At 44.0% G+C, this 24,251-nt stretch overlaps 1 protein-coding gene across 1 annotated transcript in view; it reads left to right on the top strand.

Moving 5' to 3' along the window:
- Positions 1-6,410: 6,410 nt before the first annotated feature.
- Positions 6,411-24,251, top strand: part of SLC9A2 (solute carrier family 9 member A2) — a 37,021-nt gene continuing 19,180 nt past the window's right edge. The window contains 4 exon segments of the mRNA XM_040584678.1: positions 6,411-6,458; positions 6,460-6,685; positions 12,291-12,754; positions 18,190-18,440. Coding sequence (XP_040440612.1) covers positions 6,411-6,458; positions 6,460-6,685; positions 12,291-12,754; positions 18,190-18,440 — 989 coding nt within the window.

The following is a 24,251-nucleotide window of genomic DNA, read 5'->3' as shown; positions in this document are numbered from 1 at the left end:
ATGTTGCTTAGCGATTAAACAATTAAATTGTTCTAATCCTTCAGAGATGGAGACCGGTCTGTCATCTCTGGTTCTGGGTTTCCAGCAAATGTGCCCAACAATGTCATTTTCTAGCGATACCCAGATCACCTAGAACACAAGTAGTGAAAGAAAGGAAAAAAGCACAACCCCTCTCTGGGCAGCTCCTCTCGATCTTGCCTGGTTTATGAACAGAAGTGCAGTTTACTTTCAAGTAATTGCAAAAATTAACACCGTGGGTTATTAGCCTTCCTGGGTTGCAAGTGTCCCTCTGGAGCTAGAAACATCACTTAGCCCTCCTGCAGGAGCTGACGGCAGGTCCCTTTTCTGTTCTTCAGGATGATATTTAATGCTGATGCCCTGCAGCACTGCAAAGGCCTCTCTGTTACTCGGTATAAGGCACAAAATGCTCTCTCAGAGCTTCCTGGCTGAACCTGCTAGAGATGCTTACTCACGGAGAGAAGTGCCTGTCTGCATATCAGCCAGCTGGGGAAGGCCTTAGGAGAAGTCTTCGGGAGAGTGTTCACACAGGTGCAATTACTCTGATACCCAGATTAGCTCTGGCTCTGGGGAGGCCGTTGCCCATAATCTGCAGAAGCAACAACACATTGCTCCCTCAGGGCTTCATGCTGGAATAACTGCAACGAGCGCTGCCGGGTGGAAGCTTCTGCTTACAGCCTCAGGAGACCCCGACAAAGCAGAGCTGATCGCTGCGTTCAGTGCCGGCTGTCCGCGCTCTGCGCCACAAACTCAGGCTCAGCTTTGCTGCTGCGTTCTCCATGGGGCTGCTTTTGAAGATTAAAAATATAGCTATGCTCCTTCCTTTGTGCTCTGCACCTGTAGCCACGCGGCCTGCTGCTTCTGCCACTCCTCACATTCTGGAGAACTAGGTGGCTGCCGGTACCTGTGCCCTTTCCTCAACCCTTTCCAATTAAAAAAAACGAGCTGCACAGACCCAACAGTTCCCATCGTAAGGGCCCTAAGGGAGCGTAGCAAAGTTCAGACCTGCGCAACTAAATTGCTGCCATTAAAGTGCCCATATGAGGAAGGTATAATGCCTCTGGTGGACTTGGTTTATGGGGGTGGTTGCTAAGCAGCCCTGGAAAAGGCTGTGGAAAAACATGTCCTCAATGGACTATTGATTTCATATAATAAATCACTCGATAGCTAAGATATTCTTTCACTAATTAATGGATTTAGAGACAGTTACACTGTCAAGGCACTGATGACATGGCACTCAAAAAGAGTCTAACCCCTAATGGAAGAGAGACTTTAAGAATGTTTGTCAACATAATGCATGTAGGTAAGCCACCAGCTCCCCTCCCAGAGAAAATAACTCTCAGTCAAGCACGTTTGCATTTTATAATCCTTAAATCTCCACTGAAGCTGTTTCTATATAAGTAAAAAAGTTCTATGTCACCTCTTTGGTGCCTGTTACATAGTTTTTCCCTGTGCTACTGTGATTCCCATGCAGCTGCAGATGTCAAGAAGAACCACCTTTTTACTGGAGGTAACCTGAAAACTTCCTTCTTTGTTCTAACAGAAATACTAGATTTTTTGACAAATGTATTTCACTAACACACTGATGTATTTCAGCAAGACGGTCCCTGGTTAAGTCTCCTGTATTATACTTTTGAGGAAAATTGGAAAAAACTTTGTCTGTTTTAGAGAAGTGGCTAAGAAGAAAGGTGAAATTTATACTTTTTTTTTAAAACCAGGAACACAGATTTTACAATACTGCTAGCTGGACTGTGTCAGGTAAAATTTAAGTATGCAACCTAAAAGCTCCTTTGCACAGTTAACTTCCATCAAAATAAAATATCAGCAGCAGAAGACATCTTTTTTTTTATCTGCTTAAAATGTCTGTCAATCTAAAACAGCAATGAAAATTATAGAAAAATATTAATAAATATGTATTTATAAATATTAATGATTTTCCCCAAACAATTTTTTTTTTTTATGATATTTACTGGAGAACACCTGTAACATTGCTTGTAGGAGATCTAGTTATTGAAATAGTCACAGTACATTTTCCAGAAATGTTACTGTGATATGAAAGTCTTGATATAAAAGAGGTCAGAAAATTAAGTATGAAAATATGACCTCATGTGTTTTTTTGAATCTCTAAAAATGAATGATGAAAATTTGAACTCATTTGTTCAAATCAGCATATTTTATTTTCATTGTGAAAGCAGATAAAGATAGGTCTGTGCCTGCTATATAGATAAAGCTGGAGTAATAACAGATGACATACAACCCGGTAAGTTAAAGCCACGCCTACAACAAAAAGTCCCAATGCCCACTATAGCAAAAATAAAACCAAACTGTCATAACACCTGTACGAACCACCTGAGCTATTGCAAACCTGCATGGTGTAACTGCCAATACCTCTCTTTCCTAAACAGCACTCTGTGAGTAGCCTGAGCAGTTCCTTGCTCTGGTAGTAATTCCCAGTAGTAACCAATAAATGGATTAAAAGATAAACAAACTGAATTATATGAGTTACCATCTTGATGTATAAAATAGCATGCACTTTGTCACGTGAAGTGCTGTTAGCACTGTATCTGGTAAAACAGACAATGCCTGCGAGCAGCATTAAAGAGATGAAAGTACACCGGGGTGCAGATGGCACGACACAGCGCGGGCAGTGAGGCATTGGTGCGGGCAAGGTGGGAAGTCCTCTATGGATCAGTTGCAATCAGGCAAGTGCGGCGTACGTGCTTTCTGTTTGTGCTATCACTGAAATGGTGCGGAGTGACCCGCCAGAAAATTGTTCTGAAGTGGGAGCAGATGCATTGAGCTGTCAGGGGCAAAGCCATGACGAGACACTGTGGCGCCAGGGACACGCCTTCACGTCTCCTCTGTTGCTTTCCCTGGCTGAGGGGACCCCTCTCCCTCCCCTTCCTGGGCGGCTTTGAGGCTCAGGAATATTTTTCTCTGTGTGGCGATGTCCCAAGTCATGGCTTCTTGTGCGGGTACCAGCAGGGCTGGGCACGGTGCGAAGGGTGATGGAGGGGAGTGAACCTGTTGCTGCTGTCTCATGACACCTGGGTGAAGGAGAGAGAATATCATACCCCACGCTGCTGTCTCAGGCAAATCTCTGCCTGGATTTAAAGACATTCCACCAATGGTGAAACACTTCAGCATCTGTGGGACCAGCTGCACAGTGCTGGTGGCAATTAAAAGCAATGCCGCAAATACTGGGAGAAAGTCCACAAGACCTTCAGCACCTTAGGCTGTACTGGCCTTGACTGCATCTATTTCAGCAAGCTCCAGAGTCAAATACGGTCCACTTCCCAACTGTCATCCAATCCTGTGAAGGCAGTTCCTATCCAAATGTTGGATATTCTCGTCTATATAATCCATCCATAAAATGGATTAGTTTGGTGTAACAATAGAATCAACTATGGCAATTAATCTCAACTCCAGTTTTCTTTGCTCTCCAAGGTTTTTTTGATTCTGTGTCAATGTATTATTACCCTTTCTATTACTGGCATGTAAGTCACCAACCTCAGGATTAATGATACCTTTCCTTTTTCTTTTTTTTTTTTTTCTTCCCATTTACCAACTTCTCATCTTCATAACATTATAACAAAAGAAAGTTAGTCTAGTACCTAGAACCAGAGCAGTGTCAGAGCTAGATGGATTTCTGTTGCATGTGCCCTTTTATTTTTGGAGAGGAGGAAAGTAAAAGGACAAATAATGGCCAATATGTGGATGGTGCCCCGAGGAAGGGGTCTACATTCCTGTGTCTGCCATGACCTAGGTGCCAAAACATCGCTCTGTCTCTGCCAGTATGCAGAAGTCAGGCTTTTTCATCCCTCTGCTGCCTGTAATGAAAAGGGCAGCAATGAAGAACTTTTTCCGTGAGAAGGGACTTTCCTCCACATTTGTACGCTTCAGCACTTTCTCACCCAAAGTCTTCACCTCTTGTGGCAAACTGAAGATCCTCAGCCAGTTGTTCATGATTTTCAAATGCTGGTCTGGCAGCTTCTGTACCTTCAGGGCTCTTGGACGGTGGTCCACCTCCCTGGTCTACAGTGTATTTCTGCTCTGACTATAGAATGGGGACATGAACCCTAGCACAGAGGGGGATTATGAGGTGATATTAGAGAAAAGGGTAGATGGGACAGTGTATAAATAACAATACTTCCAATAGCCTTGGCCAGCTTGCTCTTGCCAATGCTTTTTCACTGACATTATTGAAGATAATTCTCAGCCCAGTGCAATATCCTGCAGGCAGATAACTAGAAAGGATCTGTAACACTGCTCTTAGCAGAGCAGGTATTGAGACTTACATAACTGTATTTTCAGAAAGGCTTTCTTCATCTGCAGGAAAGGTTGTAAAATGAGATGTGCAAGTATAGATCTTACGATTGTAGACAGAATTAAATTTATGGTTTACAGTATGATTTGCACATGGGAGATAATATTATCTCCTTCACCTGAGGGTTAGGCTTCTCTTTTTATGGATGGTCTTCCAACAGGGACCAGGAGATTCAGGAATGAAAGGGCATTTTCTTTTTGTATTTTTTTCCCCATTTAAAAGAAATGTCCTCAGAACTGGCAGTATTTATCTGTTTCTTTTACTTCAGAGAATCTAATATAACAAGTAAAAGGACCTGTGAAGATACCACATGCAGCTAGAGGGTTAGATGGTGTATACACTGGTTCTATATTCAAAGGTGTTTTCCTGGCTGACTTGTAGATAAAATAAAAGAAAAACCTTTTATTAGTGTCGTGTTTTTAAATCTGTCATAAAAAACGGGCTTAGTGCCCTGTCTTCAGGTTCTGGGGGTAACTGACAGCTACAGATATTCAGCTAATTGAGCCTGAGCTTTAACTCCCTAGCCTAGAGAAACAGTAGCCACCGGTTACTTTTTGCCATTGGGGACAAAAGGAGAGCTCTTACCTCTTGCTTCAGTTTCATTTGAAGTAAAGACAGATATGCTTTGCTCTTAGAGGCACGCAGAACGGTGTGCTACAAAGATTTTACGAGTTTGAGCTTTGGAATACTGTCTTTCTCATAAGGGGTGAAGTCATGAGTAAATCATGGGTGAGATTCCATTCTTTCAGGAAATACAGAAAGCTGGTGCTCAGCAGTATCTGGTGGAATCATATCCCATTGCCTTCAGGAACAGGGTTTTGCCAGTCACACGTTCAATACTGGCAACACACACTCACACACATATAAATATATTATTAGTTATATATTTATATACACATATATCAAATGGTATGTATGAATGCTCATGTATGTTTATACAGTGTGTTCATTTAACTCTCTGAATTACCAGAATGTACATTTCTCAGTTAACAGGAACAGGATTGTGCCTATCATGTTTTTGATGGAGGGCAACACACAGATGATCTGTATTCATATCCTATATATTGAATACATGATATAGTATACTTATATAGCATATATTATACGGTATGCATTATATGGCATGTATATACATATATACGAACCTACATACATGTATGTAAACAGAATGTGTTCTTGTAACTCTATAAACTGGCAGCATTTAACTCCTAATTAGTGGGAACAGAATGTTGGTTTCACATATTTGGCAGAAGCACTTTCCTGTAATTGGTAATGGCAACATATATATCTGTACATATACATATACATACACATGTGAAAATTACTTTATTAAAATATATAGAGACACACACTCATCCATATGTATATAGATACACACGTTCGGACATATGCATGTACATACACACACAGACTCTCTCTCGGTATGTGAATTACTTATAGATATATGCATATAGAGGCGCACGTCTATGTATAGATAGGCGTGTACACGTCCACACGGAGTGTGTTAGCACTGCAGATTAGTTTCCCTCGACACATACAGCATGTAGGTGCGTTACTGCGCTGCACACAAGCCTCCTCCAGCGCACCCCGCAGCCGGAGGCGCCCTGCCGCCTGCGCCCGTCTCCGCGCCGGCCCGGCCGCCTCGGCGAGTGCCGTGGGGCAGGCGCGGCCCCCGGTGCCCGAGCCCCCTGGCCGGTACCCGGCCGGCCGGCGGCGGGCTGGCCCGCTCCCAGCCCGAGCACCTGGCGGCGGCTGCGACCAGGCCCCCGCCCGGGCGCTCCCGCGGCGCCTGACAGCGGGGGCGGCGGGGGCGGCGGCGACTGCGGCGGGGCCGGGTCGCGGCTTTGCCCCGCGGGGGCGGCCCCGGGGGCGGCCCGGGAGGGAGCGGGACGCCGCGGCCGGCCGGCGGCGCCGCGCCGGGACTCGCCCCGTCACCGGGGAGGAGGCGGAGCCGGAGCCGGCGGGGCCGCGGCGGCGGCAGGTGCCGGCGGCGGCGGGATGGTGGCGGCGGCGGCCGGCGCGGGGCCGTAGGGCAGCGGCGCGCCCGGCCGGCAGCGGGGACGCCATGGGCGGCGGCGGCGGCCCCCCCGCGCCCCGCCGCGCCTCTGCTGCCGGTGCTGGCGGTGCTGGCGGTGCTGGCGGCCGGGGCGGCGGAGGCGCGGGCCACCTCGGAGAGCCAGCTGCCCGGCGCCGCGGCGATGGGCACCGGCACCCCGCCGAGCCCCAGCGGCACCGCTTTCGAGGAGACGCGGCTCCACGTCTTCACCCTGGACTACCCCCACGTGCAAATCCCCTTCGAGATCACCCTCTGGATCCTGCTGGCCTCCCTCGCCAAGATCGGTGAGCGGGGCCCTCGGGCGACCCCCCCCTCCCCTGCCCTCCCGGGCCGCCCCCCCGGGCCCGCCGCGGGCAGCCGGGCTGGGGCGCGCCGTGCCCGGCGGCGGGGGCGCGGGTGCGGGGGCGGCCGGGGCTGATGCTCCTTCGCGGGGCGGGATGCCCGGGCGTGACAGGGCTGGCAGGACACGGGTTGTTCTCGGTGAGGAAACGTGCGGAGGAGAGAAGCGGTGGTTACCTCCAGCCCCCGGCAGCGGCGCGCAAACCCCGGGCTACGAGGACTGTAAACCCCGGAGCGCACCCGGTGCGCGGCTGACTTTCCCCCGCTCGCCCTGCGGTCATTGAGCGCTGCCTTCTTTCTCTTAAAGTAGCACCGGGCATAATGACAGTTTCAGAGGAGAACAACGGATCGATGGAAAGCAAATATTTATGAGCGTAGAGTAAGCCTCCTCCTGCTTTCCCACCATTCACTTACGTCCCGAGAAAGGCAAAAAAAGACAGCGCTGAATGAGTAAGGAAGGCCACCTCTTCCCTCATGTGGAACACACTTGTACTGCATAGTTTCACCGAGTTTTGGGCAGCTCGTATGTAATGCTTTTAATGAGCTTTCTACTTCCCAAACAGAGAAGTGGGCACAGTGTAACAATCTAAGGAACGTCAGGAAGTGGTGTACTAAAGAGCTGTTTAAAATCAGTATGTCTCTATAAATTATGAACTTTGTGTCTTCTTACCTAGAAGATAGTCTTAATGTAAGGATTAAAGCCGTGGTAACAAAGGTTTGTTTACTCGCACTCCAGTTATTTGATTCAGAACTCTGAATTTGCAGCACAGATTTCCATAAAAATCTGTGGTCATACTCATTTTGATAAAACTTCGACTTCTGCTGGTGGCATTTAAATAGACTGTCACATTCCGGTTAGTGGCCAGGTTAATAAGGAATCTGCAAAACCAGCAATTTGCACTTACCTGCTGCCACAGCTAGCGTTGTGGCTGAGGGCCTGATCATCTACCCCAGCAACTTGCTATGGCTGCATTACTTTCTGCAGAAATATTATATGTTGCATCCATTAAGGATGCATGTATCTTGATGCATTAAGGATGCTTGCATCTTGATGCATTAAAGATGCATGCTTAGTCTTGAGTATGTGTTTAGGCAGTTGCAGAATTGAGAGAGAGTCCAAATGTGATATGCTCAAGTATATCATGAATTGTAATAGCCAGAAAATACAGAGTTTCATAAAGAACTTAGCCAGTCTTGAGTGCTGTAAAAGTGCTCTGGCTTCTGGGTTTAGATGCAGCAAGAACTCTTGAATAAGCTGACTAGTGAAAAAGTTTCTGTTTTATTAAAGATTACAGGGAAGCTGTTTGAAATGTAAGTGCACATACATGCACATTAATATATAATTTATATAGGACTGTGCATTCCAGCTACCATGACATTTTGCTAGTGCATAGGCATCTAAAAAGTAAAGAAAAAAACTTACTTAACTAATTTTCTGATCTGAGTGCTTTACAGTAAATACGCATATAGCACAGACGAGGAAAAATGCATATGATTTTTAAATCCCTTCAGTTATACCAAATGAAAGCTAGTGTGGCTAATCTAGGGCATTACCTCTGCTGTTACGAGCGTGCATGCGCCAAGCAATGAAGGCCAGGTCCAGGAGAGGCCGTAGGTGTGGCAGTGCTCAGCTTCACCACACCTATCTGCAGGCACCCTGACTCCGGGACTGGAATTAGGAACATCCAGTTCTTACTCCTGGAGTTCTGTCTGTGCTTCCTTATCCAGCGAGTGCATCAGGTAAACCATCCCAGGATAGGCTGCTGTCGCTCCCAGGTCACATTCCCACAGCACTGATTGTGCCTTCTTTTATTTATATTGAAGGTAGTCCAGATGGGCAGCTCTCTAACCACCGAGATACAGAAATGTCAGCTCTGCCACGTCCTACTCTGTTACTAAGAGTGGTCTGTGTGTCTCAGTTCAAAGGGATGGAGGGTTTTTTTCCAGACCGTCTCACTGCCTGTAGCCCAGAGAGCAGAGCGAGGAGGCTGTTCCGTGCATTCCTCTCCCCCGTGTTTCCTGCCAGGCAGCACTGGCATCTCACCCCTGTCATGCCAGGCTGCATGAAATCCACCTCAAGACTCACATGCTGCCCAGGAAACTTCGGTGCTTAATCTGGCATCGCAAATTCCTTTCTGGGGCTAGGTGCTGAATGCTTACGCTTGGCATTGCCGGGCAGCAAACCTTTACGAACGGAGCCCTAAGGTCTTTTCAGCGGCAGGTTGCTCAGAAGGTAGGGTCGCATTTAACAACAGCTCTCACAACGTGTGAAGGATCCCAAAGGAAATTCTGTTGCAGCACTTGCTTATCACCTGACGAGTCTTTTTGAACAAATGTGTCTTCACTGGAGTGCAGTTTCACTAGAGCTGAAATGTTCCAGCATTCGCTAATTTTTATAGGGGGATTTACCTGAAAGGTTCTTCCGATCCTGGCTGTGATCATGTCATTGTAGGCTAGGTTTAGAGGGAGCAAGAAAGACAGCATGAGAAAGGAAAACCTGAAGCTGTAAAGCAGAACTCAAACATTTTGACAAGGTACATTTTCACAAAGACATTAGAAACATGGTGCTTTTTATTTCAGCACAGAACAAGGGCACATTTCGAAATCTAAGAAATTGCCTTGAACGGAATTGTTATTTTCTGGCTACCTCTACTTACTTACTATCTTGTGTGGTGATACCACATAGGAGATATGTTACATGCTGATGGACTCTGTGAGTAAATAAGGTGGGACCCAGTGCACCCGAAGTATGCTGCAGTCTCTAGGTAGTGAGACTAGCCTACTTACCTCTCAGTTTTGCTTAATTCTTATGCTGTTAAACCTGCACAATGTTGTCCAACTGATACAGATTACACTTCTGCGTTTAATCACAAATGTATGATTAGAAGTGTTTCTTCTGGGAACTGAGCTGATACCCTTCCAACACTTTGTTCCTGAAAAAAGGTTTTAAGCTGCTCGGAGGGCCCTTGGAAAACTCACATATAATCAGAAGTACACGTCTCAGTGTCCTTTCCAGCATCAGACCGTGCTGGATTTTATCCAAGAAATAGGAAGCTTTTAGCTTGAAGAACGGTGAGCTTGCACTTCACTTGTCCTATTGCCCAAAGGCCTGAGGGTAAGCATCTTCCACACTGTTGAAGCTGGGTCACTGCATACTCAGGATCCCAAGAACACGGTCAGAGGAGGAGAAAATGGCTGTAGTCCTGGGTTCAACATAAAAATCTGAGTATCCATGTACTGCAGGAGATCTGCTCCCAGGACGCTCCCGACCATGTGGCTGTGGATCCATCAGAGCAGAGAAGATGCCCCTCATTCTGCAGGGCACCTGTGCCTGACTTGATGTGCACTGGGTTCTAAATCCTAGCTCTCTGCCTTTAAATGGGGAACCCCAGCCTGTCCCTGATCACCTCTGAATGCTTTGCATGGAGGCAGGCAATCTTTCAGGAGTTTCGATGCTCTTTACTTGGATAAAAAGGACACTGAACGTAGTGGGAGCCTTTCCACTACCTTTAAGGATAGACGAGGCGCAGTCCCAAAAGCTCTGGGAGGGTGTGAACTTCCCAAAGAATGACTTGTAAAGAAGGCAAGAAGCAGATTTTTATTTTTATATTCACAATGGGCACTTCATTGCTGTTGCGTTACAACTGGTTGGGATTTTTTTGCTTTCATTAAAAGCTGCATTTACAAAAATTCCCTCCTTTTCAATTTTTATTGAGAAAATAATTTGAGATACTTTTGAAGGGCTTAAAAATCTTTTAGAAAAATATACTTACTCTGGGGAAACTTCAGTCACTGTGCTGGAAATTTTGGTGTCCTGCTACTGCAGAAACTAAGGCAAACCATAAAATGTTAATGTGGAAGTGGCTGAAAGGTGAAGAGTCAAGTCTTCAACCACAAATTCTTGTGTTTCCAGGGTCAATACCTGTTCTACTAAAATAGGATATTGGTGATTACAGTTTCAAGGAATGACGGTGGATTTGGCAGTCCTTCAAAGGAATCACATAGGCTGTGTTTCCAAATATTAAAAAACAGTCTGTGTTTATCCAGAAGGGAAGAAAATGCAGCTTGAGCTGCTTGCTTTGAAAAATAGTTTTCACAGTTATAGAATGTGTAAGCAAAAAATCTGTGGATTAAAACAGCTTTCCCCTTGGTCCTTCTTAACCATTTGTTTTTTGTCATTATAAGTTCAGGCTTTCTTTTACCTGGAAAAAAATCTGCGATGAAGGGAGAATTAACAAGATAGGTCTTAGAAGATACAGAAGCCTGACACTGGGAAACTGCATGTGAGCTATACCAAGCCTGCATTAGTTTGAACTATACCAAGCTTGCGTTAGTTTGAACTATACCAAGCTTGCGTTAGTTTAACTGTTTCAACTACAGGTGTGAATTTTACTGAAATGGTTTTACTGAAATAGACGCCCGTTATTACCACACCCAGTGTTTCCATGCAGCTCTCATTTAAAATAATTTAAATGCTTTTTAGTTAGGCAGGAATTGTGGGATCTTGTGGGTGTGGATAGTTTTCTATGTAATTATGTGGGCCAAATATAGATAAGGAGGAGCCTGGAAAAGATTGGCATCACTAAGACCTGGAATGTGACCTTGGTGCGTAAGGTTGATCATTCCATTAGATTGGCCAGAGTGAGCTCCTTCAAAACTTTTCCCATTCATTACCAAAATTATCCTTACAACAGCCAACTTCTATAATTAATGGAAATCTTTAAATCAAAACTGCATGGCTTCAAGAGTTTTTGTAGGCTGAGGAACATTCAACCATTAAATCCTCATTCAGAACTGTTTTTATCCATTTTTTCAGTACTTTGCACAGATTTTTATGAGAGACTCCTGACACTACCACAATTCATATGATACAGAAGAACAAGCATAATAATAGAAGCTACAACTTATTGTCACTTTACGGAAAACATGTTGCTTCTGGTGAAATTAATTTGGAGGCTCTCCTAAAATTAAAAGAGTAATTGTGTCTGTAAGTGCTTCCTCAGGGTGGCTGGGGAAGTGACCATGGGTGACTGGGTGCAGGTCACATGCTGGATCCCCTCCCTAGCATTGACACTCTAGAAGACTTGTAAAAATAAAAGCAATGTACTCCTTGAACTCCTTTGTGAAGCTGTACATGGAAGAAGGAGTGGTTAGTACGACTTTTTTTTTTTTTTTTTTTTTTTTCTCTAGTGAGATGTAATTTGCCCTAGAAAACCGTTTGGATTTTGTTTCTGGAGGATTCCACATGGCAAGCCCCCGGACTTTCACAAACAGAACCCTTGCACACAGTTCCCCAGCCAGCCTAGCTATTAACTGGAACGCCTGGCTATTGAATTGTCTCTCCACCAAATTAACTGAATTAACCATCCTAGCTGACACATTCACCTTGACCTGTTGTGGTTGTCCAGTTCAGTCTTTGCAATGAAAATGGAATTGCCCTGCAACCACTGTTTGTTTCCTATAGAATCTAAGATAATAGAATCCAGAATAATATTTTGGATTCTGTACAAATAACCACTTCACTTTCTTGTGTTTGAATTTCCTTTGAAGGCTTTCATCTGTATCACAAGTTGCCCTCAATAGTACCTGAAAGCTGTCTCCTTATTCTGGTTGGATTGCTTCTTGGTGGGATTATTTTTGGAGCAGAGGAGAAGTCTCCGCCTGTAATGAACAGTGATGTTTTTTTCCTGTATCTTTTACCACCCATTGTACTCGACGCTGGATATTTTATGCCAACTCGTCTTTTCTTTGAGAACTTTGGTACCATATTCTGGTATGCTGTGGTGGGCACGCTCTGGAATGCCATTGGCATTGGAATTTCACTTTATGGAATTTGCCAGATCAGTGCATTTGGTTTGACTGATATCACATTGCTGCAGAATTTGCTTTTTGGCAGCCTCATTTCAGCTGTGGATCCTGTGGCGGTGTTAGCTGTTTTTGAAAATATTCATGTCAATGAGCAGCTTTACATCCTGGTGTTTGGAGAGTCTTTGCTGAATGATGCTATAACTGTGGTAAGTTACTTGGTAAATGACTAGCTGATAAAAATGATAAATGGTTGTTTGCACATCACTCCATTATATTGCTTTGTATCTGGTTATTACAGCTGGCTAATAGATGGAAGTCGAGGAGTGCTACTGTGTTTTTGTAATTCTCTGAACTTGAGATTCAGAAACTATGGTAGTCTTACTGTACCAGAGTAATGTGTAATGGTAACGTATTTGCTCTAGGGATTTTACTACCTGATCTCTTTGGTTTCTGTATCTTTGAATTCTGTTACTTCCGTAATCAGAAACTGGAGTTTTTCCTCACCTGCAGAAATGTTCATGGGGCAGGAGAGGGAAACGGGTCGATGTGCGGTGTCCCAGAATGTTCACAGGGAGAACGGGCTAGTCATTGTGTTGGCGCAGGACCCGGCTGATGCTGGCCTTTTGCATGTGCCCATCCGATTGGAACTGCCCTGAGACCACCAATACGTTTCTCCCAGGCTACAGATGAGATAGGACAGCCATCTGGAAGCAGTAATTTCTAATCATTAACTAGCTGGACTGGGTTTGTGGTGCTGACCTGAGGACAGCAATTCGCAAATTCCATTAACACCCCCAATGCTCCTCATTTGTACCTGATGACACTGTGGCTGGGACATTACTTCATGTACCCATGCCTTACTTGAAATCCTGCCTGTGACAGCTATGTCCTGGGATGCTGTTTTGTGAGACTCAGAGGTCCAGTTTTTCATATGCCGGAAGGATTCATGAATTGGGTCCATACATTCCCTGTCTCTGTCACTGACTTCTTATTCCTATCCCATTCTATGCACAATTGTCCTTCCGTTTTCCACTTTTCTAGGACTTTGCCTCATCTGCTTAATGCATGTATATCTCATCATCTAACGTGACCCTTGGTACTGATAATTTCTTTTGTGTCTGTGGGAGTGCTGTTTTCTTTTTCACTTTTGCTTCATGCTTTACCTGATTCTGTTGCTACCCAGCCAGCTGAATTGCATCTTCTCTTATGGGCTTGCTTTAAAGCCTAGCTTTTTTCATTAGCTTACAGCTGAAACCGGCTGCCATTATTAAACTGGTACTTAAGCCAGTCCTGAATATAAGAGGGTGTAAATACTGAGTTTCAAAAGGCTTAGCACTGCATCCATAGCTGTGTCTGTCTATTCACTTGTACTGGCCACTCATACAGTGGAATTCTTTTTATACAAGTTTTTCTGGGGGAAAAAGGTCTGGGTTTATGTTAATGTAAAACTTCTTTGGGGTAGATTTTTCCAACCAAAATAATTTTTCCCAATCACAAAATCATCACCTTTCCACTGGAGCAGCAGTTAATCCAGAGAGATTTGCTAGGAAAACACTGCATCCTGATGATGGAAGTATTCATGCGTGCCATTGCCCAATAGCAAGTTACTTCAAACCACCATTTTTATAGGTGCTAGCATGGCAATTTAGTAACCATGATGCACGGCTGTCCTGTAGGCATCGTTATTGCCTTCTTTGTCTCAGGGCATGTTGGCCCAGATGCCCCTAACACAGGGGAGGTACTCTGAGGAATCTGCAGGGCCAGCCCAGTAACACACTGGCCATACATATATTCACGAAGGAGTGGAAGGAATTTAGAGTACCTTTGGTCTTGCTTCCCAGCTATCGCTTAAAGGCAGCACTTGGCAGGACGTCAGGTAGTTTCCACGTGCTAAGCATTGGTCTGCTAATGGTCCTTGTTATGAATTTGCACACCTGCAATCATGTGATTATCCTTAAAATGGGACCCAGGCTGTCACACAGACCCCCCCCCCGGAGTGCCCTTAGAGGACCTCATCTCCCCTGGTCAAGGCAGCGCTGCCAGGTCACTCCTTGCCGTGGTACTGCCAGGGTGATGCCACTGTCTGCTCAAAGGAGGTGATGTTTTGTAAATAGTGTCCCTTCCTCTGCCCTTGTGCTACCCAGACAGCTGATGAAACTAGCTAGCAGGCAAAGCCTGGCACCTTCCAGCTTCCATTTGCCGGAGCCCTTGAGTCCCACCTACGCTGGCATGTGCCTCCGGTGGGATGTGGGGATGAAGCAGGAGGGGAGTTGAACACAGGCTGGCCATCCACGGAAGCTGCCTAATTCCTACAGCCACTGCAGTATCAAAAAACCCAGGGGCTGCACAGATGGGCAGTGCAGAACAGCGTGGCTTTAGTAAACGTGCTTTCTAAATACTTTAAGCCCTTCTTCCTGCTATCCCTCTTGCACTGCCTGGCTTCTTCTAATGAAAGCTTTTATTAGGATAGCAGCGTCATCTATGCTTTCACTTTTCAGAAAATGTGCTACCACACCTTCATTTTAGATACAAAGCGACGTGTACTTTCTCAGGAATCTCAGCTCTGCTGCATTTCTCAGATGCTTTCATGCCTGATAGTTTTTGCGATATGCCCATGCAACTGGATGATCCTTTTCCCCCACTGATGGAATTTTGGAGCTTGAATTTGACTGAGGACAATGTTTGCCAGTTGGCTTCTTGTTCACAGTTGGTGCCTTAAGACTGGGTCAGTGATAACTAGCACAATGATATTAAATAGCAAGGTCACAGTTGAAGTTGAGTGTTAGCAGTTCAAATTCCAGTTCTGGGCTTAAAATCACAGAGAAGGAGCCAGTGTCATTACAATAATATTATTCCCACTTTAGAAAACATTACAGCAGTGATCTGTATTCCATCTCTGCTGAAAACATTATTTTAGAGTGCTTTAAAGTAATTTCAGAATTAAAAACTGATAGCTGAGAACTAATGAAATAAGCAGTGAGTGTCCAGGAAGAGCAGATATACTCTGAAACAAGATTAAAAAGTGATTGGTGACTAATAATCCTTGATGTAACCTTCAGCGAGTTCAGCTGAAGAGTGTTGACTAAAGGCAGATCTTGAACTTGAACACCCTCCCCCATTCTCATACCCAAATGGATTACGAAATGTGACCAGAGTTGATGCTAACTCCCCTGAAAGTTTAGAGAGAGCTGTAAAACTGAAGTGCTGTGGAGTAAAAGGGAAGTGAACCTGATTTTGATCTCATTTACTGCAGTGTAAATAAAGAACAATAGGAATGAGATTAAAATCATGTTCATGACATTCTGTAGTCATAGCTGCTGCTTCTACCACTGCGCTCTCGTTTTGATCTGAAGTACAAAGAACATTGCTTTTCTTCTTTCAAACAACTTACGGCAGCAGAGTTGAGATTTATGGGGATGTCTGTCTGTGGAAACAACAGGCTCCGCTCTGTTTGCAGGGTGAATACTTCACTGTGCGGATGAGGTGATGTTATGGAAAAGCTGTTCCTTGAGTAGATCAAAATCATATCCTTCTTTACAAGCAGGTCTCAGTGGCCTTACTGTGGAGACTTGCCTTATATATATATTTATATAGTTACTTTTTAAAATATAAAAAAGGCTGTTTGAAACTCTTAATTAAGGAAAATAATCATCTTCCCTAATACATACCAAGCGAGTATTCTGCTAGGTCAAATTCTGTAGGTGTCTTGAAGAGTAACACAACTCTGGAGTAGTCCCAAGTTTCAATAAGTGACTCAGGGAAACTCCTGTCCTTGCAAGCAACAGAAGCCAACAGTATTTTTTTCTCCAATCTGTGATTCATAGAGTCCTGGGAATCTGCAGGCTGAGAGGTCCTTGTAAAGTGACCAACAAACGCACACCTATTGTCAATAGGCTTTATTCTGGTGTACTTCCCATCTTGTAAATCCCCAAGGTGTACACATCAAAACAGGTGGAAAACTAGTGGAGCCTCTAACACCGCCCTCCTGTCCTGCAGAGGACATAGTAACAAGGAACAGGGCAAAAAGGCTGGAAGTCTGCCCCAGAGCAGCAAGGTGAAGGGTGAAAAAGGACACTTCTCCCACGTGGACTCATCCTGAGGGCATCATTGTTACCAAGTAATTAGTTCATACTCCTGCTCTTGTCCTTTTTTGTTGCTTTGTAATGAAAATTTCTGATGACCGTGCTAGGTTTGATTTAACCTTTTTCATGCTTGCTCTGGAATATGTTTTTTCTTTTCTTTTTCAGTTCTTTCTTTTTACTTAGCCCAAAGGACCCATAATAGGCAGTGTCTTTGCATTAGTCTATAGTGAAAAACTCTTATCTCTGTAAGACCTGTGAAATTTTGGCCAAGAAGAGCTGAACAACTTACTTTGTGTCATGTGAGAGAGAACAAGATTATAAACATGACAAATCCTTCCCAGTCACTATTCAAACACCTATATTGTTGGCACAATGCAAGTACTGATAAAACATTTTTCTCTCAAATAGCATTTCTGAGAAACCTGTTTGCTTTACTAAGAAGTCCAAAAAGAAAGTGGAGGTTTAACTCCTGCAAGCTGTCCAAGTCAGGTGTTTCTTATGACCATGGTGGCTTAGCCTGGGAACCCACCATGATAGGAATAGGTGCCTGTGACCGAACCGATCTGTATGAAGGAACTGTGTAACCATCACAGTATCACATGGCTGGGAATGTACATGCAGCACCACCAAATCTTAAATCTCTTTTTTAAGCACCACTTAAATCTCCCAAGTAAGTCTGCAGATGGGGACACCCTTTAAGGTTTCTTTAAGAGTAACTGAATCCATTTTTTTCTGTTTTGTAGTGACTAAAATAATGGATGTTAGAGAAATGTGGACTTCCCATCGTTCTGTTTCCTGCGTAAAACAAAAAGGCTCTCTGGCTAAGAAAATGTGATAATCCCGTTGACCCAGGGTTTTTTTGAGGATGGTTATAAACACTTTGAAAATTAAACTGGGCAAACACATGTTAACAGGTCTTTGAATGGGAAGTAAATCCAAATCTCTAGAAATAATCTGAAATTTGACTTCTTTAATTCCTGATGGTTAATAAGTCAGAGAAAGAGCACTCCATGGATGCCATGTTTCTTGTACTCTTGAGGTGGTCACTGTCCTGTCCCCCGCCTCCCCCCTTCCCCCCCCCTCCACATGCCAAATGAATCTATGGTCTAGTTTAGTACCGCAGCTCTCAGTGTCTTATGTAGATCAAATGCATCTGCTTTTTCACTGATTATGAAACTTTATTTTTTTTTTTCATCCTTTTTTATTTCTTTCATTCTGGGGAAAATCTGAGATGGCCATTTGTGGAGAAATTGGAAGCTCTGCGAATAAATGAATTTAAAGATTAGATAGATCTATGCTTCTGGCCTGCAAAATGGTATGGGTTAAGAAACCTGTCTGATTTGCAAAAATGGGAATCAATACATTTGCCCTTCGTTGTATGTCTCCCTGCTATTTATGGATGATAAGTAATATGCTAGAGGTAAACAACAGCATATCTCAAAAGTGAGTTCAAGGTAGGTAGATAAATTCAAAGTGCAGCATCGAAGCAGAGGAACATAATGACATGAAGGGAAATCAGAAGAGTTCAGAAACATAATGTGCTTTCTTTTTCCTCATAGGTCCTGTACAATTTGTTCAAGTCTTTCTGCCAGATGCGCACAATTAAGGTTATTGACATATTCGCTGGGATTGCTAACTTCTTTATAGTGGGGATCGGTGGAGTATTGATTGGAATCCTTTTGGGATTTGTAGCAGCCTTTACCACCCGTTTCACGCATAAAATCCGAGTGATTGAGCCACTCTTTGTCTTCCTGTACAGTTACTTGTCATACATAACAGCCGAAATGTTTCATCTCTCGGGCATCATGGCGTAAGTACCCCAAACTTCAGTAATAATAGCACCCAAGTAAGAATGCCAAAGGAAATTGCAGAGAGGACCAGATTTTGCAAACTTTGCCATGTGGCATTGTTCCACTATGCATGGCAGGGATGTTGGCTTGAGGATTTCCGGCCTCTCCCCTCCCACTTCCATCCCATTCTCTCAGCTTGCCACCACACCAGCTGTGTCACTAAAACTGTTCATGGCATCACACCATAAACCATATCTTTGAAGTGTTCCGAGTTAAAAATAATCCCTTGTATTTTCAGTGGGGTTATTTTTAACCCAGATCAGTTTGGTGACCCGTGTCCTCATGTGACCCTACAATAAAGGCATAGCTGAGGGTGGCCCACTGTGATGTAGGGGCAGCGGTGGCCTGGAGGGAGTGGGAGTGGTAGCTTGGAACTTCATGAACTGGCTTCACTTCCAATGCCAATATATTGTGAAACTACGTCTTACACTTAGTCATGTGAGCAGCCAGTAAGTACCATTCAATGAAGACAATGTACATATCATTAAGGCAAATTCCTGCTGGATTACAAGCACAATAAGGATCGGGTGAATCTAAATTTGCAGCATCTTGTCCTATGGTAATTTAACCCTTTAGTTTAGTATGTTCATATGTGTGCCAGTGTGTTACAATGCTCTCTGTATATGTCATTATGTATAAAATAATATTATTCTTCCCACTTCCAACAGATAAAAATATTTTCACTCCCGTTTTTTCACTCCTGGGCTTCAGTAAAGAGCGAGCACAGCCTCTCGCTTGATGCTGTTTGTACTGTAGCAACCTCAACTTTAGAAAGAGCCTTTGTGACATTTGATATGCTTAAATGGTTTGCTCTGGTTCCAAGTAGTATTTTTAAAGGCCAACCTTCTTTAATGACTTTCTATTGTTCTAGTGGCAAATATGAGTCATTCAGGCATTAGGAGCATAGCTTTTTATGAAAGTTCAGATGTTACTTCTGAGTATCACTAATACCTGATAATACTTCATCTGATGATTATCTTCTAGGAAACTGAAGATAGGTTTGATATCATAGTCATGCCAGTATAAGTTTTTCTGGGGCTGGGAAGCAATTTACATGGAAACTTACAGCTGATGATTTCAGTAGTACTATAGAAACAGAAATAGGCCATGGAGCGGGAGGAGTTCATACTTTAACACAAGTAAGAAGCTAAAGCTTGCGTGGGTTTCTTTCTCTGATATGAACCTAAATAAAGTAACATATGCATCCACTTTGACCGAGTTCATAAATGTGCCATCTCTTTCCCTAGCTTCTATTCATAGCATTTGTGTGGTTTCTAGTTTCTTCCACTTCTTAAGTCAAATGCCCTTGATGTCCTCTGATCAAATACTTAAAGGGCTTCTAAACCAAAATGTGTGGCTAGACTGTACATCGAAAAAATTGTGGCAGTGTTCATGAAAATACTGATTTGGACACCCTGCATCCAGGTTACAGTGGAAAGGGCACGGCAGGTCTGCTGGTGGTCGGTGGACCCCACCGCATGCCAGTGCCTGCAACCAGCACACCAGTGCTCCCCGTGGTACTAACAGCCTATTCCTTTGCATTGGTAACAGTGACCCCTTCGTGGGTGCAAAACAGAGGAGGTAACACAAAGTACCATTTCCCTCCGACAGCACAGTAGCAATGAAGTTATCTTTAAAATGTCCTGTACATTTTTTGACTCTAAATGTGTTTTGCAATAGCTAAGGGTGCTGGATACATCACCCAAGGGGAGCAGGACTGGCTCTCTGCAGCCCTGTAGTGTCTCAGCTGTCACGAAATGTAAAGCATGCCCCCTCCCAGCAGTGCTGCTGAGGGCCTTAGAGCTCCTGTAACCTCTGCAGCCCCTTGGGGTAAATCTACCCCGTCCTTTTCACATTTTGCTGGGCTTTGAACTGCAGAGACTGTTTTGCCGTGTGTCACGGTGCAACACGCACCGGTATTGAGTTCCCTGTAGTTTTCTGCAGCAAATGACTCATGGCAGGATTGCTTGGGTCTGACTTAAAAGTCAGCCTCCTTTGAGCATGTAGTTGAACCAAATGACCTTGGAGTGTCCCTTTACAACCTGGATTGTTTATTCATTAGATGCTTCCATGGCCATTTATAGTTCAGCCTATAGGGAATAATTGCCTGATCTCCCCTTTTTCACCCACATCCACGTCAGTCTGTTAAACTGCGGATTCCTGCTTCCTTCATAACCAGGTTCATAAAGGTACTCAGCAAGACCTTGTGGTTACATGCTGTGCCATACTTTAGGGGGAGGACATGATCAGGAATGTACAGTGTTATCAAATATATAAGATACATACACAGAGTGCCTCATTTCTGTGCAAGGAGGAATTCAGTGGCAGGGGAATAGAGGGGAGTGAAAGGTGCTTGTCCTCTTCTGATAAGTCTGTGTACTCACACTGAGGACAAACAATTCCTCAAGCATCCGTGTAAAACCCCTGCAGCAGGTTACCCAGCTGAAATAGTGAAGGGATTCAACCATGTCCCTGTGAGCTGCAGTAAGAAAGCCCTCTTCAGAAGGAGAGGAAAGGGTTCCTACTATAATTAGAGCTGGGCTTAAATCAGGATCACGGGTGTAAAATGTACAGATGTGAATCTGAACTTTATTTGATAGGTTTCATTTCTAATTATAATGCTGCATTTTCTCCTTACTAATTTCTCATAAAGGCCGTGAAGCAGCAGAACTATTAATATATGTTTTGGGGTTTTTTTTAACAGTGAATTAGCAGGCTGAAAGGAACAAACATTGAAACTACTGTAAATTTAGTAGGTCAAGGAAACTTGAGGATTGAACCCAGTGGCCTAGTTTATTGCAGTCATGACAGAAACTGTACTGTTTGTACAGGAGGACTTTTATTCTTCAGAAGCACAGAAGGTTGCAGGTTAATTGCAATTAACTGTTTTTTCCCTTCCCTTCTTGACCAAGGCAACTAGCACAGGTCAGAGAAGTGGAAGCCAAAATTAAAGTATGTGGATGAGAAATGTAACATAAAACACACCTAAGCTTTTGCTTAGATTATGGTGACAGCAAAAATTTAGTTTTGGAAGAAGACATTATAATAATGTAAATAAAATCTTCCATATTTAAGGAATATTTACTTGCATATTCAAGGAAATTGGTTGTATATTAAATCCTAACTCTATATTACCATATAATTTTCAAATTAAAGGCACTTCAACAGGCTTTTTTCTAACATAAATAATTACTCTGAAGTGATACCAGATTCATAACATGAGCAGTGATAGGCTGTGGATTATTACCTACCTGAAGAGTAACAAATAATGTACAGCACTATTTATTATACCGGTGAACCAACTCATCAATTAGTTGACTAATTGAATGAATGCAAAATGTGACTGATAATAATATTATAAGAGTGTTGCCCCTTTAAATTTTAGTGGTTAAGCATGGTAGGTGTTTTAAATTACAGCTTGCAAAGATCCTGATTAATCTGGTGACAGATTCATATCGGACATCTATTTACAGTGTCTCCATTACCTCAGGATCCAAAAACAAACCATGTCCAGAGCATGATTCCCCACTCTCCAAGCTGCAAGGCTTTCCTAAATGACTATAATAATGAAAAATGTTTATTTTAAGAAGATAGTAAATAGTACTGAATATTTTGTTGCAGAATCTTTGATGCAGACCTGACAACCCTAATGCTTCGGGCAGTGAGCTGCAGCTTTGAGACTCTGAAATGACCACGGCTCTGGAATTGCAGCCTGCTCGCTGCATTCTTGCTGTATTGCATTTGCTGCCCCTGCACTTGCCAGCTCCACTGAGTGCAAAATTGGCTGGGGGTAGCTGGGATGCATCCGACTTGTCATACTTGTGCAGATGAGCAGTACATGCAGAGGAGAGCTGTCACGACCTGTGGTGTAACCTGAGATATTTGTAGGTCTGTCAGTGCAGCCTGTAGCTTGCGAGGAGCTGGTTTGCCACTGAATATGAGAGTTCTGGAGGGTGAATGTGTTAAGTAGATTTGAGACCTTCTTCACATAGACTTCTGAGGTTGGTCACCAGAACTGTGTGTAAACTGAAGAACCTGGGAATGTTTGACAGCTTCTGAGAATGGATGTAGGTCCTTGTCAGGACAAAATCCATGCACAGTCTAGGTCCTCTCCTGATTCTTCCTGAGGTATGCAGGCATATATGTTTTTGGGGTGTATGGTGGGATCTATAACAAGTCCCCTGTCTGGGCAACTGTAAGATCAGAATAGGGAGGAGACCTGTGAAGAGCATTGGCAGTCTGTCAGTACTGGCAAAAATGCAGGACCTCTGTTGTCCCAACCACATGCTCAAACTAAAAATGTTACCTAAACTGCTGAGTGTTGGAGGGAGGAAGCTTGTATGCTTATGAAATCTGCATCATTTCTTCCGTGGTGGATCCCATGTACCCATGATGAGCTCTGCTTCCCAGACAGCATGCTATTCTTGGGCCACAGAGGATCTTTCTCTTCCAGACTGTGGTGAGATCAGCTGACAATGAGGAGAGAGCTGACTAATTATGCCAGTGCTAGATGCGGATGGGGGGTCTGGCGTAGTTTTAGTCAAACTTTCCTTCTTAGTCGTGAGTTCACTTAGGTTTGGAGCTAGTTTATGCATGGCAATGGACATTGTATTTTTTGCTGACTAGATCTGCCTATTTCATCCGTTGTAGGTGGATGAAAATGCAGGGTGAAGGCCACATTAGGTGCACTGTTCTGTTAGCAAACCCTCTCCACCTGTATTTATAAGCCACCACCTGCCCCGCTGGACTGCATCTGTCCCCATATCAGACCCTCTTCCCTGGGTTTTATTCACCCTGATGTGCTGCTTGACAGAGGTCAGCAAAGTACACTGTGTCCTCTCCCAGTGTCCACGTGTCCTCCCAGATTTGTCCCACAGAAGTAATGCTGCCCAGTCATTTTGAGGATGTGGATGTGTTGGTGGGATCAGAGATCTACAACTGTGTTTCAAATCTTGGCCATTGTCCTGCAGAGCAGGCCATGCTGGCTTCATGTAAGGGAAGGAAACTTCTGGACAAAACTAACTTCAATTAATTAGCAGAAACCTGTTCAGGGTCAGCGATGGGGCTCTTGGCTTAGAGGCAAACCATGGTCAGCAGAAGACTTTCTGCAGTGGGATCTCCATGAGACATGGGAGAGTCTTCTTCAGCTTTTCCGAAGAGATGCTGGCAAACCTACCATCCTCCTCCATGAGAGAGAGAGGTGTGGAGATTTCAGTAGGAAAAAATATCCCCTATGTTGGCAAATAATTATGAACTGAAAAACTAGTGGAACTGGGATAAATAACTGTAGGACAAGTCCCCATGGGCTGTATTCAGAAAGACATATTCAGAAAGGCAACAAATATACATCTCTCTTTACATTTAGCGTGCATGGTTTGACTGGGTATGTACATGAGTGTGTATAATGTTTTTAACTGGGAAATCGGAGAAGATGTTTTTGCCTTAGATAACAGAACTAGGAGTGACATCTACTTCACAATGCATCTTGCCTTAATTGCCCACCCTGATAATTATTAGGCAGTTCAGATGGTGCTTCTCTACACTGAGGCACCACTTTGAGGTTATCCTCCAGTCATCTCTGCTAACTATCCTTAAATCGATAAACTTTGTAGCTGAGTGGTCCTCAGCCATCCCTGCACCATAGGCAGCTGTACTGAGCAAGTGATGTGCAGCCATTAATGTCATTCTTTGCTCTTCCTGCTGATTAAGAAACTACTTAACTAACACAGGCTTAGAGCACAGACACGTAGGTGTACTTAACAGTACACACA

This window comes from Falco naumanni, chromosome 2, assembly GCF_017639655.2.
Source record: "Falco naumanni isolate bFalNau1 chromosome 2, bFalNau1.pat, whole genome shotgun sequence".
NCBI classification, from domain to species: Eukaryota; Metazoa; Chordata; class Aves; order Falconiformes; family Falconidae; genus Falco; species Falco naumanni.
Note: the sequence above shows the minus strand (reverse complement) of the source record. Positions and strands in the feature narration are given on the sequence as shown.